Genomic DNA, 19230 nt, shown 5'->3' with positions numbered 1-19230 from the left:
AGGGCTCTAAAGTGGCATTGCATGAGGATTGACATTATTCAATGTCTGTCTGATGCCGAAACCATGTTATTGCTAGAAATGCCTGTTTGAATTTCCAGAGTGTTGCAATGCATCTTGGGAAGGATCACAATTATGTTCCACTATAGGTAAAATTACTTTTCATTATTGCACTGCTCCATTTAAGTTCTTGGCACATAACTCATAATTTGCAAATATATTATTCTGCCATTACCATTTATACTATTCTTTCCTATAGTGTTGCTGATCTTGTGCTCAAACTATGGTGGGTGATTGGAGCATTGCCTGCAGGAACTCAGGACTGTGACATTGAAACTAAGTGAAAGTCAAAAAAACTGCAGATCCTGGAAATCTGAACTATGTAATGACCAGGGGTTTTGGACCTGAAAGGCTAAATCTGTTTCTCTTTCCAGAGATGCTGCCTGCCCCACTGAGTTGCATCAATGAAACAAAGCACAGAATTGTTTTAAGTTAACCGGTTAAAAGCTTTGCAGTACAAATTATCATGTTTCAATTTGTTGGCTGATTTTATTTAATCAGCTGTTATTTTCTGAAACAATGAGAGAGTTGCTTACCATCCTTGCTTAAACCTTCAGTGTGAGTCAATTTAAGAAAATGCTTCAATGCCAGCTTGATGAAGAAGGTATAACCTCACTTTGTATAATTGTGTGGTTCATTAGTGCTATCTTCCATACCTGCCGTAAAAGCTTTGCAGTAGCTGAATGAGAGCCTGAATTGATTGAACCTGGATATTTACACACCTGACCAAAGATTTATCTGATGATGAATCATTGTCATTCTATTTCCATTTGTGTCGACCACGTGTGATTGTTTACCATAAACTCTCAATAGTCTTAATCGCACTCAGCCTCTGAGTCAGGATGTCCCCAGCATCCAGCCCTCTCCCACCCCTGATGTTGACAGTCATTTGCCTCTTGCTGGATTTGGTGAAGCCACCATGATAGACCGTGGATTCGTCATGTTAATGATGTCTTTTACAATCTCCAGCAAAACATAATGCCACCCCCACCCCCACCTTCTTCTAAATATCAAACAAAGGGATATGGTGTGACAGATGGGAGTTACATTGTTGTTGCTCCCACTGAGTGTACTATCTCTGCTGCCTGCATCAGCTGCTAAAGCAGCATTAATCTAGCTCTAGTGATCAGAAGGAAAGGGAACCAGCCAACCTTTAACCCTGTGTATGCTGCTCAGATTCAGCAGATTACATCTGAAACAATGATCATCAATGTTCTCACATTTTTGGATTTAATGCTTTAAAACATAGATAGCTCAATATATCTGTGACTGTTCTTAGGTTGCTGAATTTTTCTTTATGCTTTACCAGCTGTTCAAAACTCACTTGTGATATCTCAGTGATAATGCAGAACCTGACAAGGTTCTAAAAAATAAAGTTTAATTTCTGGTCTAGTGATTAGCCATTTCCAACTTGACTTTGTAGTTAAATGTAAGCTGGATACACCTCATAGTTGAATAGAAAAAAAAGAAAAATATTGATTTTTATACATAAAGATTTTTTTTATGAAAAGTGAAATGAATGACTGGTGAATATTATTGTTAAGCAGGAGTGAGTCTTGACCAGAACACAGGGAAAATTATGCTCTTCATCAAATAGGGTTGCACCAACAGTGTAATGGGGCATTAATGACCATTTTGTTCGTGGATGCCCTACTAGAAATTTCAATTGCACTGGGGCCCAAGGCCTAAGAAATGTGTCACCAGGGAGTCAGATTCAGGGGTGAAAATAATAGCCTGTGCTGCAGTGGCGGAGGTGCAGGAGGAAGAACAATCAAGACTGGTACCGTGATCTCAGAGAAGGGGCCAGAGTAGGGTTGGAAAAAGAATCACAGCCATGAATTGGAGTGATCGGGATTGGAGGTGGGGAGCCCTGAGTTATGCCTAAGGATGGTGGAGGGGGTGCAGTATTCAGGTTCAAGATTGCAATTCACGATCAGGATCAAAGAACACTTCTAAGACTCTGGGGTGGCAATAAGATGCCTCCTTTGGGGATCTTGGGGGATAATGGGGCTGTGTGCTTGGGAGTACTGGTGGAGCCTCACGTATCAGAGGGGCCTTTAGGATCAGTAGAATCATAGGATTGGAAGATCAGGTCAGCAGAATGCAGGATTGAGGAATTGCAGTCTGGAGGTCAGAAAGTTGGCAGCAAGATCAAGTGTGGGTGTAGGGGCCAGAAAGATGGAAGTAAGGGACTTATCTAATGAGGGTCCTGGTCCAGCATTACATTGAAAAGACCTAGTTGTCCTGGGAGTCATCAAAATGTTTACTTTCGAGACAATTTAGTCCAAATTTGCCACATTGTTCTAAGAGTGCCATGCTTCCAGAGATGGTAAAATAACCTGGAAATGGTTGTTTTCATGTTTTACTCCAGTTGTAAATAAATTTCAATTGCATTATTCTAAAAATGTATTATGCAATTGAATTTGTAGGCCATGGGAATTTTGGTTTTTGAGAAGAAAAATGTCACATCTTTAACTCGAGTATAGAAGCAGACCCTCAAACAATCTCCACACCAGCTTATTTTGAATTCTGTGAAAGCAGTTTCCTCACATATTGTTTAGATACAAAAAGACAATTAGCTGAAGTGCACCTGAGATGGAACATTTAAACAATATTTCCCCTTTGGAAATAATATCATGATAATATGACTAAAGAGCAAACAGGGATACTTGTTCTTTAAGCTTTACATTTAGACTTTAATCACAGACTTCTTGTTTCATTTATTGCAAATGTAGAATGTGGGATTCCTGGACACCAGACTTTTGAAATGAATACATATCAGAGATAACATTCTTCCCCCAACACAAACCAAAATAATTAATTTTTTCTCACAATTGATTAAAATACCCGTCTGTCCCAAATATCAAACAGATACATATTTTGGTTTTAGATCTCTCCGTACTAGTCTTTTATTTTGATATTTACAGTGTTATTTAATCCCTGATAAATGCAGAATGTACGTTTCTTATAAATGAATAAATAAATAAATTGCCTTACCTTTTCCATAGACTGTCATCTCTCATCCTACATCACGAGTGCAGGTTTTTTCCTGATTGTGTTGCTGAGTTGAATAACGTTACAGCTAAATATACCGATGAATTGCAGATAAAATAACCTGGGGAGACACAAGCTATCTCTTTTGTATTTTGACCAAATCTTTCTCTTCCCAGTGTCTAATGTGTTACAAAGCTGTAATCAGGTTGAATCTGAAATACTCGACTGTGACACTGGGTTTGTGAGCTAAATTGATATTGCATATATTATAGCCAGGGTGATGCAAGATTTAAAATTGTACAACTCGGTGGAATATCCTATCCTCAAATTGAATTTTGTCATTTGCTTCTATTCCTCTCTTTCTCCTTCACAACCATGTGGAATATTAAACCCATACTCTTTTTTTATGAAAGTTTAGGATGATTCAGTCCTCAATTGTCACTGTGGATCAGGCTGACACCTGCTCTTAAGGCAAGGATATTAGTAGAAGCATGCAGGAATCCCCTTCCCCATTAGGAAGTTTCATTCTTTCCTCCTGACTGCCAAGATGAGGTTAACAAATGTGACTGCAGGGAAATCTCAGTTTCATGGTTGGCCTACTTAGGCTGTCATTTGTGCAGTTTCTATTTCTAGCATAGCCCAATTTGCAAGTTGTTTAATGGCTGCAAATATTCTATTAAAGTGAAACAAAGTGAATGATATCATAGCATTTTTCAATCACTGCCTTGCAGAATTTTCTTTGGAAATAATGATGATCATTTTGGACCATTTGAAATCTATGTGAACAAAACAATTAATGAAATAAATAGTTGTAATTGTCATGTCCAAAGCACAAAAAAGGCACACCCTGCCAAATCAACACTGCTCACAAATATCTGGGGACTTGTGCCAACATTAGGTGAGCTCGCCCTCAGACCAGTCAAGTAACAGCTTGCGTTAGTCATTCTCACAGTCAATGTCTCCTCCATTATCATTATATGTCCTGTTTCACCAATATGGCAGACCCACCAGAGATGGCAGCAGAGTGGTATACAGTAAGTGACCTGAGTTGTTGAGTCTAGACCACGTGCCATTTCTTGTCATCCAGTCAAGCATGAGCAAGGAAATCCTGTAATTTCTATTCACTGCTCTCCTTCAGCAGTCCACCATAGAACACAGAACAATACAGCACAGGACAGGCCCTTAAGTCCACGACGTTTTGCCAAACTAATTAAACCAATGACTCCTAATTAATCCCTCTTCCCCACACATTGACCATATCCCTCCCTTCTCTGCATATTCAATTGCCTATCTAAGAGTCTCTTAAATGTTCTTATGTTATCTGCCACAAACACCAGCCTGGCAGTGCATTCTAAGCCGCCACCACTCTGTGTGTAAAAACCTTGCCTCGCACGTCTCCTTTGTACTTTTCCCCTCTCACCTTAAATAAATGCGCTCTAGTACTAGACAATTCAATCCTGGGAAAAGATACTGGCTGTCTACTGACTGCCTCACATAATTTTATAAACTTCAATCAAATCTCCCCTCAGCCTCCACCACTCTATAGAAAACAGCCCCAGCATGTCCAGCCTCTCCTCATAGCACCTGTCCTCCAATCCAGGCAGCATCCTGGTAATACTCTTTCTTGGTGGCCTGAAGAGGTGCTGGGTGTAGCACTGGCTCTCAATTTGATGACTTGCAAAAAATCAAATCATTGGGTGGAGAAATGGCAGATGAAATTTAATCTGTACGGGCTCATCAAGGGGTAAATGATCACATCATCTTACATTGAGGTGCTTAATATAAAGATGCTGCAACCATAATAAAAGTGCAGCACAGAAAAATGAGTTTGGCAAAGACTCCAGGCAAAACAATCCCAGCAGGGGCTCTTTAATTGACATCCCATTGCCAACTTGCTGCAAATCTCCCCTTGTCTTAATGTGTGTGAAAAATGCAGGTCGTAGGTCACATCTTTACCATCCAATTAATGGCTGCATTGTTCTGAATGACATCATTAGACATGTGTCCGATGGCAGCAAATGTCTGATGGCAGCTAAGGTGAAAATTTGCCTGTCGGTGACCAACCAATTTCTCCATGGTCACTAATCAATATAGAAATGATCACTGGCATGATCTAATGTATGCAAAATTGCTGTTATGTGCAAATTGCATGTAAAAATGTGCAAGAGCGGACCAATTTCTAGGCAGGCAGTTCTTATTTACTCACAGAACATTCAGCTTTTACTTGATCCCGTTTCTCTTGAAACCATGCTCTTTATAGGGCCAACACTAAAACTGCATTCTTTGTCCTCATTGAGACCTGAGACCTCCTACAATTTCAAATATAACCTCGTATCTGCACCTTAACTGCTTTACCCATGGAAGTCAGATAATGTTTATTCTTAGCTTCCTACCCACTGGATCATTCCAGGCCTCTGCCACATCTTTCCCACATCTCACAGTTTGCTACTGCATTAGAGGTTTTGCTCAAGTTCTACACTAAAGAATAGAAGATTTCATCTGCTTTTTCTCTAGCCGACAGCTGCAGGTACAGCAGGCACAGAGATTGTTAGAATTGTATGTCATTCATAGACTATATTCATTTAATATTACTTCTTACAGACACCTCCAGTCAACCAGCTTCCAGTCCATGGTCCTCTTCCACAAAGAACAAGCCTTCTCTGGGTACTGTTCTGCATCCAGTTTTTCTTGACCCAGGAATGCCATCCCTCTTCCTTTCTCCCACCACTGTAGAAGCCTTTCTTGAAGTAACAGCACTTTCCACTGGCTGGAACAGTGCTGCCTGCAATGTACATATGATCCTTTATGAGCTAACTGCTGGAGTTACAGCTCCTAGGTCGAAGTGTCAAGAGCTGCAAGATGTTGCAATTGATCAAGAGAGTATCAATCGTAAACCTGACATCAGACTCCCCATACTGACATTCTATTCTGAGCCCTGTCACAACAAGAGATTACCAGACAGATAATGGAAAAGAATCAAGCCTCTTTGAGAAGGCACTAATCCCTAAAGCCTGCTAGGAATCTCTGCCCCATGGCCATTCAGGTTGAAGAAAGAGCATTGGGAATAGTAATGAGACTGCCCCTCACCAGCTCCAGCCCCTCCCTGCCCCCCGAGTCCATGCTTCAACAGCACCCAGAAGCCCAGCATTAAGGCTGCAAAGAGTGCATACCTCACAAACTATGTACCTGCCTGGCCCTTTTGCCCTATCTGTGGAAAAGTCTGCAGCTCCCACATTAGCCTCACCAGTAACCTCAGTACCCACAGAATTGCAGTGGAAACAGGAAGAAGAAGGCAAAGCAAAGATTCAGTTTTCTCATTCACTGCACTGCCTCGATTCCCTCACCAGCCCCTCTGCTCTTCCTCAGGTGTCAATTATTTCTTTCATCCTGTGTTGTAAGAACTTATAACCATTGCAGGAAGGAAAGAAATCAGTGTCTTTTAACTCTGGTTAATTTTTAAATCTTATTTTTCAGCTGTTGGTGTACAGATTAATCTTGCATTATTGCGCCGGAAATTCTGGACAATTACTCGACAGGTAAAGTGTGAACTTTGAGTTGATGTATGACTCCTCCAGTTACTTCATACAGGTTGCATGTCATTTAATTTTAGTCTGCTCTGGTCACTGCCTTGGGATCATTTCCAGCTAATTATTTAGTTGTCACAGATAGACATTTTTAATTTAATTAGTATTAGGCACCATTCTTATAATCTACTGACTTAATAAATAAAATTTGACTGATGATTACAACCAGAATTAGTAATTCACAAATTACTAATAATGTAATTTGTAATTAAAATAGTAATTATATCATTTGTAATGATGAGTAAATGTATAGAAAGAACATGTTTCCAAGGTTATGTAGATTTTTCTCATTGTGTGCTATTTTGTAGATCCAAAAGATGTGAAATAGCAATATTTCCTATGAACAGATATTAGCTGTGCACTTATCAGCACAGTAAATTGCATTTGTGCTATAAACTTATATCAGGGCTTTGCTCTTTAATTAGTATCCTTCATGACCAGACTGCCAGAAGCAGTTAAGCCAGTATAAGAGAGGAAAAAAAGAAAACGTCACTTTTTACATATTACTACAGTATCTGGATCTCTTGACAGGCATGTTCACGATGACATGACAAATACCTGAGATGATATGTAACAAGGAGTGGATTGTTTACTGTATTACAGAATGATCGTGCATATATTATTTTAGAACATTTTAAAATTTAAATCAAGCATTTTACATGAAATATTTGAAATTATGCCATTATATATGATTATGTGAAATTCTGCATTTACAATACATTGATAATTGCTGTAGAATTCTTTGCGTACCATGCTCAACACATTGATATGAAATTCCTTGCTCAAAATGTGTGACATATTGGTATGATAGTCACATATCCAGATTTGCCAATGACATAAAAATTGGTGGAATAGCAAGTCCTCTAGTCAGGAATGTAAAATTATAATGCAACAATGATAGTTTAAGTAGGTAGACAAAACTGTGACTAATAAATTTCAACACAGGTAACAGTGATATTACATATCCAAGTATTATTTAAATTGTGAAAAGCTAGAAACAATGAAACAATGAAAGAGGTTTTTGGGCACATACACAGAGATCCCTGAACAGTACCAGTTGGGTACAACAAAAAAATAAAGAAGAGCTGGAAAGTACGGTTATATTCAGAGTGAGAGGATAATAATTAGGCAATAATAGCTATAGAAATTACAGTTAGACCATACCTGGAGTACTCTGTACAGTTCTGGTCAGCAGGACATTACCAGCTCTCCTAGATTTGAGACGTGTTCCTGGAATACAGATAGTAGAGGGATAGTGTGATTAAGATTTTCTAAGTTTTTGAAGCAGTTTATAGAGCAGGTATGGACTTCCTTTGGTGGCATACCTAGTGTAAAAAGGCATAATAACAAACCTAATAAAGAGAAAAGTTGGGAAATAGTATTTCACACAAAGATTTGTAGCAATATGGAATTTTCTCCTCTGAAAGACAAGAGATGTTACTGATAGTATTACCACTGTTATTATTCCCAAAACCATTTCAATCAGCAGGAGCCCTTCCAGATGCCCCTTCAATTAATACATTCTAGCATGTGCTGCCTTGGGATTTCTGAAGTATTTTGGGTACTTAGCTCCTTGCCACTGCTTAACATTTTCTAACCAGGCCTTCTTTAGTCTTCCTCTTTTCCTTTTCCCTTTGACTGGTCCCTGAAATGTTACTTCACAGAGGTTGCTGCTCCCCATATCATTTTATCTTTCTCTTTTTAAATGTTTTAAGAAAAAACATTCTGACAAAGGGTCAAGGAACAAATTGTCCCCCTTTCACAGATACTGCCTAACCTGCTGAGAGTCTCCAGCATTTTCTGTCTTTGTTGACAAAAGCTCTTGTTTTTCAGCTGCAGAGTTCATTGTCTGCTGTATGCATTCATTTAATTTCTCCTCTGGAAATTCTCAGTGTCATCTGATAATATTTCATTTCAAATGCTCAGGACTCTGAACACTTTGACATCATATTGCTTCACTACAATGCAGAAGATATTGCAGAGAATTCTTTGCTCTGTTACTTTAAGATCTTTTTAACTATTTATCCCAAGGATTTTCCAAAACATATTCTGAAGTCTGAATCCCTGAAGCTGCTCTGTTTTATGATTTTTCTATTCAAAAAATGATTACATTAAAAATGGAAGGTAGTAAAGGACCTTATTAAGGCATGTGCATAAGCTTTTGAAACCAAATTGTTTCCATGGGAATGGCTGCTGGTAATTTGATATTGTGTTGTGCATGAGTTGTTAAGGCTGATCCTGTGATCTGCAGTAATGACTACACTGAGCAGAGTGGGAGTTCCTCTCCTCCAGCAAAAAGCAAACATCACGACTGAAAGGATCTCAACAACCTGCTTTGCCAGATTTCTTTCTGCAGTTTCTTCAATTTTGTTTTAATTGCAAACCTATCTCAGTCATGCCAGAAAAACCTAATTTTGTATCATCTCTAGATTTCATAAAAATAGGGAAAAAAGGGTAGTTGCAAAAGCAAAAACCCCTCTCTCAGAAGTTACTGTCTTAATTACTTGTGGTAGAAATAGTTCAGCCTCACCACATTGAATATAGACATGTACACACATTAATACTCCTATTAAAATTTGGCCAGGCCCATTCATGCATGTGTAGGAAGGTGTGGGTCAAGTTGACCCTGGTTTAGGCCTCATTATAATGACACCAACAGGAACAGCAGTCTGTTGGTGTAAAGGCCCACAAGATTTGACCTGAGAGGGCTGATAGCAGGTCAGTAAGTAATAATTGCGCATAGGAGGATATGTTGGTGCTGGTGAACACTTTATGAGAGTGTGTATCAGTACTTGTTGAGGAATGTTATATGTTGGCTCATGTTTGATTTTAAATGTGTATATAATGAGCATGCTATGATGACTTGCATTGAAGTATGTTTGTGTATATTCAAGTATGTTGGTGTAGTAGATCACATTGATTTATATTAAAGTCCACAAACTGGTTTTAACTTGTTTTCTTCTTGCATTCTACTGTTTGCCTTACATGTTTCCACTTTGCAGTCCAATGATACCGATGTAAGTAGAGAATTTTGGTGGAATTAGTGCATATCAGAAAAAAAGAGCTGCAGCCTGAGACAGCTATTGTTTTGTTTTTTATTGTCAAGGAAGCTGGAGTAAAATAACATTCCATCCAAGAAACCTGGAATAGAACCAAAAGAACATGATCCAGGATGACTGCAATATATCAAATATTTTTATAAAAAAATGTAATTTCAAATTTATCCCAATTTTCTCCCTTCTATCCAATCACAATACAGATTCTTTCATCCAGGCTGCAGCAGAGTATTTTAGATGGAGAAAAAATTATTTTACATTAAAATAAAAATGAGGTCAACAAATGAATTTATGTTTCCGATAATTCTTCTTGGTTTGTTAACTGGAATTTATATTTTTAAAAAAGCCAAGCAATACTGTGTTTCTAAAAATTCTCTTTTCTAGTAACTTTTTCCCCAACTTTATAAATTGGGAGTTTTAAGTGAATAGTTCATATGAATATAATTATCTTTTGAAGTTATGTTGAGCAGTAATTCTAAAATGACAGTTCAAGAAATATTAAGGAGAGCATGGAAATCAAATATATGATTTAACTGCTATGGTTAAAAAGCATGTTTTAGCACAAAAGTGTAGAATTTGGCTTAAGACCATCTTCAGGCATACACATGCACACAACAAAGCCAGCATATTGCCCCCTTGATTACTTTAACTAGAATAGGCTGAATTCCAGCAGTTGTGCAGCTCATTGGCAGCTTGTGTAATGGACAACTAACAATACCATAAAAGGCTAGCATAGTTTAAAGGCCACAGCTCCTTAAGCTGCATGGAAACTTGGGTGCAGGCAAGTTACAGTTGATAAAAATCATGTATATCTATTTGGAGAAGGAAAGAGTCATGCCTCATTTTTCTTACATTAATGCCATGAGAAGCTGGGCCAGTCATAGCTTTAGAAGTGATTTTCAAGATTGCAAGTAAAATAAGGAATGGTTTGTTAAATTAGAACAATGTTTTTAACTGACTTATATTTTCACTTCTCATTTTTCAGTGTAGTGAAGTTGAAGGAAGCTGCCCCATCAGCTGTGAAGATGATGTGAGTTTCCATCCATTCTGTTGTTGAACCAAATAAAAGATTTTCTTCAATGTATTTTGAAAAGAAAACTCAAGGAGCATCTCAAACAAACTACGGTTTTTAACTTTATCATGCAGGCTCTGAACTGTTTCTTAGTCGACAACAATGGATTCATTCTGATCTCCAAGAAAGAGGAAGATGTAAGTGTTTTGTTAATATGAAGCAGAAGTATGTAGATTAAACATGGCGAGGGGACCAATGTACAATCAGATGAAAGTGGATGGACATGAAAGGGATGGCTAAGGATTGAGAGGATGGATAGAGAAGGGTGTTATTGAGGAAGTAGCCATCCCTTTGCTCTCTTTGAGGATGTAACAGAACAGGGAAATAAAGGGGAACCTGTAGTTGTATTGCATTTGGATTTCCAGATAACATTCAATAAGGTGCCACATGAGGGGTTATTGCACAAAGTAAGAGCGCATACGATTGGTAGGGGAGGGGCTCAGTAATAGAAATTAGAGTTAGGATGAATGGGTCATTTCTGGAATGACAATCAATAATCAGTGGGGTATCATAGGGATCAGTGATGATGACCTCAACTACTTAGAATCTGTATTGAAAACCTGGGTGAAGAAACCAAACAGGTAAGTTATCAAATTGTGAGGAGGACACAAGAAGCCTGTAAAGGTAGGTAGTTTAGGTGAGTGGCCAGGAAGTTGACACATAGCGTATAATGTGGGAAAATGTGAGGTTATCTACTTTAGGAGGAATAATGCAAAAGCAAATTATTGTTTAAACACAGTAACCTATAAATTGTTGTGGTACAAAGGATGTATCACAACATTTCAAGACAAGGACAAGGAATTCCTGATGCAGGGTTTCAACCTGAAACATCGACAATTCCTTTCCCACCACAGATGCTGCTCGATCCATTGAGTTTCTCCAGCAGGTTGTTTGTTACTGCTGCTACAAAGGAATCCCAGTTCGTAAAATACAAAACATTAGCCTGCAGGTACAGCAGGTAATTAATGGATTGATACTAATGGAATTTTGGCCTTGATGGGTATGTAGCATAAAGATAAGGAAATTTTTAATGCAATTTTACTGCATATGTTTATAGTCTTCATGTGGAAGGAAGGATGTGCTTGAATTGGAGGCAGTGTAGGGAAGGTTCATTGGATTGATTCCTGGAATGAAGGAGTTGATGTTTAAAGAAAGGTGAGCAGTTTGGGACTTTGCTCATTGGAGTATAGAAGAATAAGAAGAGATCATTTTGAAATACAGGATTGGGAGAGGCATTGACATGGTGGCCACTGGGAGGATCCAAGCCCCACTTGGAGGCAGCTAGAATTTGAGGTATAGTTTCAGAAAAAGGGGTCACCTTTTGGAGATGGATATAGGAAAGAATTTTTTCTCTTAGAGGGTTGTAGATGTTTGCAGGGTTGTAGAGGCACAGTCATTGAATACACTTGAGGCAGAGATTGACAGACATTCAAACAAGGGAGTCAAGGGAAATGGGGAAAGAGCAGGAAAGTAGTGTTCAAGGCAAGACAGGATCAGCCATGTTTCTATTGAATGAGAGAGTAGGTTTGAAGGGCTAATTGGTCCACTGCTCCTGTTTTTTATGTTCTTATGTTCAACCAGTTATTTCAGCAAATTAGAGATTAGCTGCCCTACATCTTCTCCATCTAAACATGAGATTAAAATCTCCAGTAGAAGTCATTCCACAACATAAATATAGCATGAGAAAATATTAAGCTGTTGTGGCTGTAGTCTTTTCAAATCATTAGTTAGAAACTGGAGTAAGTATTGTGCCTTATTCTAAGCACTATACTTGGGGAAAATATCAAGGCCTCAAGGAGTTAATGCAGAGGAAACTTACAAGAATGAAGCTGAAGGTGAATAAAGCAGCGTGCTTTGTGAAAATCTTAGTGGATAGAATATTAATAGCAGTGAGTTCAAGATTCTCCGATGTGTGTTGACTGTGCGTAAGCTTTCACCAGCAGTCTCGGAAAGGTTACCCTTTAAAGTATTCCTAACTAGGAAATAAGTTGTCTCAGTTTTACGAAGAAAAGATTGTTCATTTAACTGTTGAAAATAATTTAAATACTAATATCCTCCTACCTTCTGAAACTGAGTCAGTGCACACAAATAGCAGCATATCCCTATCATCTATAACACTGACATTTGCCCAACAAAGTGGAAAATTGCCTAGTTATATTCTGACCATGAAAAGTAGGACAAATACATTACATCCTATCAGTCTATTCTGAATCATCACCATTGTCATGGAAGGTGTTTTCATCAGTCCTATTAAGCTGCACTTATTCACCAATAATATGCTCCAATGTTCAGTTATGGTTTCACTAGGATCGCTCAGCTTCAGTTCTCATTATTGTCTTGCTGCAAACTTGGAGAAATGAGCTGAATTCCAGCACCCGTCAAGGACTTCAGCAGCGCCTCCACAGCCCATAACCTGTATCACGCCCAGGTAGACATCCTAATCGGCATGGACAAGTTGGGCTGAAGGGCCTATTTTTGTGCTGTATAACTCTATGATTGTAAAGGGACCAGGGATACAGCCGCATGGAAACACACAATCCTAATTTGGAAATACATTGCTGCTTCTTCGTTATCATCCATTTAAAATCTTGAGTTTCCCTGCCACATTGCACAATGAGAATGCATTCATCACTTAGACAGCAGCAGTTTAAGAACTTCCCATCACTTGCCCAAGGCTAATAAACGCTGTCATTACAAGTTATGCCAAAGACGTACGGGCAGTTTAAAATGGGCGGCGCGGACTCGTTGGGCTGGAAGGGCCTGTTACCATGCTGTAAATAAAATTTAAAAATTTAAAAGTTTAAATTTAAATTCTAAAAATTTTTTAAAAATTTGAAAGATCAACTAAAATGGGGAGAATGTCCTCCTATAGGAGGCTGCAGCTGCCTGCCAACAATTGACATAACTGTGGACACTGTTCTTCGGAGAGATAAGGGAAATGGAGTGTTTGTTTGTAAATCCTGTGATGTGGATAAGGATTCTCAGTCAAACATTTGCCAGAGGAAGGTGAGACATCAGCTGATCAAGTGAGCTTTCCATCAGATAAGATGATGAGAAGTTTAAGTACCCAGTGGAACTACTTCTCAAATTTGCGATCATTTCCCTGGCTAGTCCTGGGTGCAGAGAACCAAGGCTACACAATTAAATTTGCACTTAAGTTTTAAACAATTTGAGAAGAATTCCTAATAACTTCCCAAGGATGCTAATTGCATTGATAGGGTGAACAGCGTCACATTCCTGAGCGTCAACATCTCAGAGGATCTGTCTTGGGCCCAACATATGGATGCAAACACAAAGAAGGCATGCCAGCAGCTCTACTTCATTGGGAGTTTAAGGAGATTTGGTATGTCACCAAAGACTCTTGCAGATGTCTACAGATGTATGGTGGAGAGCATTCCAAGTTGCAGGATTGAAAGAGGCTGCAGAGGATTGTAGACTCAGCCAGCTCCATCACAGGCACAACCCTCCCCGCCACTGAGGACATCTTCAAGAGGCGGTGCCTCAAGAAGGCAGCATCCATCATTAAGGACCCTCATCATCCAGGACATGCCCTCTTCATGTTACCACCATAGGGGAGGAAGTACAGGAGCCTAAAGACCCACACTCAACATTTTAGGAACAGCTTCTTCCCCTCCTCCATCAGATTTCTGAACGGTCCATGAACCCATGAACACTACCTCATTATTCCCCTTTTGCACTATTTATTTATTTTTGTAACTTACGGTAATATTTATGTCTTGCGCTGTACTGCTGCTGTAAAACAACAAGTTTCATGACATATGTCAGAGGTAATAGAACTGATTCTGATTCTGTATTCATCTATCTGCAATATTTCAATCTCCAACTTAGGATGGATTTCTACAAATATTCAAACATGCCTTCGTTCATTTCTGAGGAGTTAAAATTCCTACCTATAATTGAGGTTTGCTCTTTCAAGTTGATTTTCAACAAAAAAAAATCAAAGATTTTAGCATTGGAAAAATTAGAATCCAGAGTGTTAAGTCTATTATACTGCTTTTCAGGGACTGAGACAACTTGCTGCCGTAAATGCTGGTTGCCTTCAGCACCAAATCCAAAGCCCACAAGAGGCATTGGTTTTTTTGTCATTGGTTTGTACAGACCTACCTCTGGAATTTTGGAAAGTTTCTGCAAGAACTATAAAATCTAAGCTACTATTTTACAACGGTTGTATGTAGGTATGAAGGGCATGTGCTTAAGGTGAGAGGGGGTAAGTTCAAAGGAGATGTGCGGGTCAAGTTTTTCACACAGAGAGTGATGGGTGCCTGGGATGTGCTGCCAGGGGTGGTGGAGAAGGCAAATACAATAGAGGTGTTTAAAAGGCTCTTAGATAGACACATGCATTTTCAGAGAATGGAGGGATATGGGCATTGTATTGGTATTGGTTTATTATTGTCACTTGTACCGAGGTACAGTGAAAAACTTGTCTTGCATAACGATCGTACAGATCAATTCATTACACAGTGCAGTTACATTGGGTTTATTGAGAGTGCATTGAGGTAGTACAGGTAAAAACAATAACAGTACAGAGTAAAGTGTCACAGCTACAAAGAAATTGCAGTGCGATAAGGTGCAAGGTCACACAACAAGGTAGATCGTGAGGTCAGAGTCCATCTCATCGTGTAAGGGAACCGTTCCATAGTTTATCACAGTGGGGTAGAAGCTGTCCTTAAGTCTGGTGGTACGTGCCCTCAGGCTCCTGTATCTTCTACTTGATGGAAGAGGAGAGAAGAGAGAATGTCCCGGGTGGGTGGGGTCTTTGATTATGCTGGCTGCTTCACCAAGGCAGCGAGAGGTAAAGACAGAGTCCAAGGAGGGGAGGCTGGTGTCCTTGATGCGCTGGGCTGTGTCCACAACTCTCTGCAGTTTCTTGCGGTCCTGGGCAGAGCAGTTGCCGTACCAAGTCGTGATACATCCAGCTAGGATGCTTTCTATGGTGCATCGATAAAAGTTGGTGAGAGTCAAAGGGGACAAACTGAATTTCTTTAGCCTCCTGAGGAAGTAGAGGTGCTGGTAAGCTTTCTTGGCTGTGGCATCTACATGATTTGACCAGGACAGGCTGTTGGTGATGTTCACTCCCGGGAACTTGAAGCTCTCAACCGTCTCGACCTCAGCACCATTGATGTAGACAGGTGCATGTACACCGCCCCCTTTCCTGAGGTCAATGACCAGCTCTTTTGCTGACATAGGGGGAAAGGTTGCTGTCATGACACCATTCCAATAAGCTCTCTATCTCCTTCCTGTACTCCGACTCATCGCTGTTTGAGATACGGCCTACAACGGTGGTATCATCTGCAAACTTGTAGATGGAGTTAGAGCAGAATCTGGCTACACAGTCATGAGTGTATAGGGAGTAGAGTGGAGGGCTGAGGATGCAGCCTTATGGGGCACCAGTGTTGAGAATAATCGTGCTGGAGGTATTGCTGCCTATCCTCACCAATTGCGGTCTGTTGGTTAGAAAGTCAAGGATCCAGTTACAGAGGGAGGTGTTGAGTCCTAGGTCTTGGAATTTGGTGACAAATTTGCTTGGGATTATTGTATTGAAGACAGAGCTGTAGTCAGTAAACAATAGTCTGACGTATAGGCAGAAGGGATTAGTTTAGTTCGGCATTTAGTTACTAGTTTAATTAGTTTGGCACAACAATATCCTCACCAATTGCAGTCTGTTGGTTAGAAAGTCAAGGATCCAGTTACAGAGGGAGGTGTTGAGTCCTAGGTCTTGGAATTTGGTGACAAATTTGTTTGGGATTATTGTATTGAAGACAGAGCTGCAGTCAGTAGACAATAGTCTGACGTATAGGCAGAAGGGATTAGTTTAGTTAGGCATTTAGTTACTAGCTTAATTAGTTTGGCACAACATCGTGGGCCGAAGGGCTTGTTCCTGTGCTGTACTGTTCTATGTTCTATGTTATTCACTCATGTCCTTCAGCAAAACTGGGAATTATGCAGACATTTGAGAATCTCCCAAAATCGCTTAGAAATATGGAAGAAGTATGCCATTTGTAATACAAACACAACCTATTGCACATGTTTATTAATAATTCTATTAAATTTTAGCAATATCCAGGCTTAGAGTTGGCCATGTCCTAGCACATGAAAATTTATTTGTTTAATAATGGAATTTCTAAACATTTCTGCTGTCAGTGAAGGGTTGTGGTAACATGTCTCTGTGTTATTTGTAAGGAAAGTAACTGAATAAAACTTTAAGCAAGGATTATTAGACTTCCAAAGTTTTTCCTAAGGGTCATCAGTCCCTCTAGAGATTGAATAGAAATTAGCTGTTACCATAGGAACACATCAACTATTTCTCACACATATGTGAGAAATAGTTGATGTGTATATCATAAAGCATGTAAATTAGGATCTTTGCTTCTCTGAATATTCACACATTCAGTCAACCTAACTTTACAGAGCAAAATGAGGAATATCTAATTAGTGGTTACCATGGCAATGCAGCTATGTGTGATAAACTGCAATTGCACAGAATTAGTAGCTTCTTCAGTCAAAACCTTCATTTATGGCTGATAACTCTTTCAAAAGCAGTGCAGTAACAGAACATAACATACACTCTCATTCCCAAATCTATTATTAACAGCCAAGTCTGTAATTCCTCCTTGCATCCCATCACACTAAAAATATAGTGTGCATATGATGTACATATAATTCTGTGGTAGAAACTCAAATTCAGTATAATGATATCAAATAGATTCCACAGTAAATTCAATGGGGTGCAAAGTTACATTGCCCACCTTTTGGTGCTGAAACTCCCCCAAGGGTTCCAAAAGATGCCCACAGCATATGTGCACACTTCTTATATGCACCATTTAAGATAGGAGAGACAAAAAATAAGGAACTACAGATCAGCTAATCTGACATCTGTTGTTGGCAAAATGCTGCAATAGATCCTTATGGAAATGATATCAAGGCATTTAGAAAGTCATAATATGATTCGGCAAAGTCAATTTGATTCCAGAGTTGATGGAGATGAAGGGAGGGTGAGGGGGGAGGGGGGAGGGGGGAGGGCTAGGACTAGTACAAGTAATGATGGAGGACAAGTAGTGTATCCAGATTTTCAGAAGATAATTGATTATGTACCACACAAAAGGCTTCATGGAGTTGGAGGTAACATATAACATAACATAATGTCCTGCCATCCCAGGAATCAGCCTAGTAAATCTTCATTGCACTCCTTTCATAGCAAGAGTATCCTTCCTCAGATAAGGAAGCCAAAACTGCACACAAAGCTCCAGATGGGGTCTTGCCAAGGCCCTGTAGAACTGTAGCAAGACTCACATGCTTCTGTATTCAAATTCTTTTTCAATGAAGGCCAACATAGCATTTGCCTTCCTAAATGCTTGTTGCACCTTGCTTTCAGAGACTGGTGTGCAAGGACACCAAGTTCTTGTTGCACCTTCCCTTTACCCAATCTATTACCATTCAGATAATAATCTTTTTGTTTTTTAGAACTAGAGTGGATAATCACACATATATCCAGTTTAAACTATATCTACCATTCACTCAATGTCTAAATCATATTAGAGCTTCTTTGTATTCTCCTCACATCACACATTACGCACCTCCCCCCTCCCCACCCCTCACCAGAATGATTTGGATGAGGGAACTAAATGTAAGTTTGTAACTAAATCTAAGTTTCCAAGTAACAGAATGCTGTTAGTGCTTTTCCAGAGCAGCACAGTGACACAGCTACTAGAGCTGCTGCCTCACAGCTCCAGCATCCCTGTGCAATCCTGACCTCTGGTGCCATCAGTGTGGAGTTTGCATGTTATCCCTGTGACCCTGTGGGTTTCTTCCAGGTGCTCTGGTTTCTTTGCACATCCCAAAGATGTACAGGTGGTAGGTTAATTGGTCACTATAAAATCAGGTGAGTGATGGAATCTGTGGGGAGAGTAAAAAGCGGGATTGATGTAGGATTACTGTTAATGAGTGATTGATTATCAGTGCAGACTCGGTAGGTGAAGAGCTGGTATTTACCCCACTACCGACATTAGACAATGATTTGTAATTTCCGCTTTTCTCCCATTTTTAAATAATGGGATTACTTTGCAGCCTCAAATCTGTAGGAACGGCTCCAGGGTCTTAAGAATTTTGAAAGATGACCATCAATGCATCCACTATTTCAAGGGGACTTTCTTTAGTACTCTGGGATGTAGATTATCAGGTCCTAAGGATTCGTCAGCCTTCAACCCCATTAATTTCACAGACACTATTTTTTTGCTAATACTGATTTCCTTCAGTTATTCTGTCTAGACCCTTACTTCAGTAACATATCCTGTCATGAATTTACTTTAAATTGGTCTAAATGAAATGATACTAATTACACTAGGGCGTTATTTCACTCTCAACACTCCTCCACACATCTCAGGATATCTAGAGAGCCTTTGCATGCATTCAAGGCTGAGATGGATAGAATTTTAGAGGAAGGGAATCA

At 39.4% G+C, this 19230-nt stretch overlaps 2 protein-coding genes across 2 annotated transcripts in view; one reads left to right on the top strand and one right to left on the bottom strand.

The window, feature by feature from the left end:
- Window positions 1–3885, bottom strand: part of lrtm2a (leucine-rich repeats and transmembrane domains 2a) — a 46199-nt gene extending 42314 nt beyond the window's left edge. Inside the window, exon 1 of the mRNA XM_052030324.1 lies at window positions 3055–3885. The gene's annotated coding sequence lies outside the window, so the exon portion shown is untranslated. The remainder of the gene's footprint in view (window positions 1–3054) is intronic.
- LOC127578541 (voltage-dependent calcium channel subunit alpha-2/delta-4-like) overlaps window positions 1–19230 on the top strand; it is a 343330-nt gene that overhangs the window by 245689 nt on the left and 78411 nt on the right. The window contains 3 exon segments of the mRNA XM_052030691.1: window positions 6526–6587; window positions 10677–10721; window positions 10838–10900. Coding sequence (XP_051886651.1) covers window positions 6526–6587; window positions 10677–10721; window positions 10838–10900 — 170 coding nt within the window.

This window comes from Pristis pectinata, chromosome 15, assembly GCF_009764475.1.
Source record: "Pristis pectinata isolate sPriPec2 chromosome 15, sPriPec2.1.pri, whole genome shotgun sequence".
Lineage (NCBI taxonomy): Eukaryota > Metazoa > Chordata > Chondrichthyes > Rhinopristiformes > Pristidae > Pristis > Pristis pectinata.
This window is presented reverse-complemented; position numbering and strand designations above follow the sequence as displayed.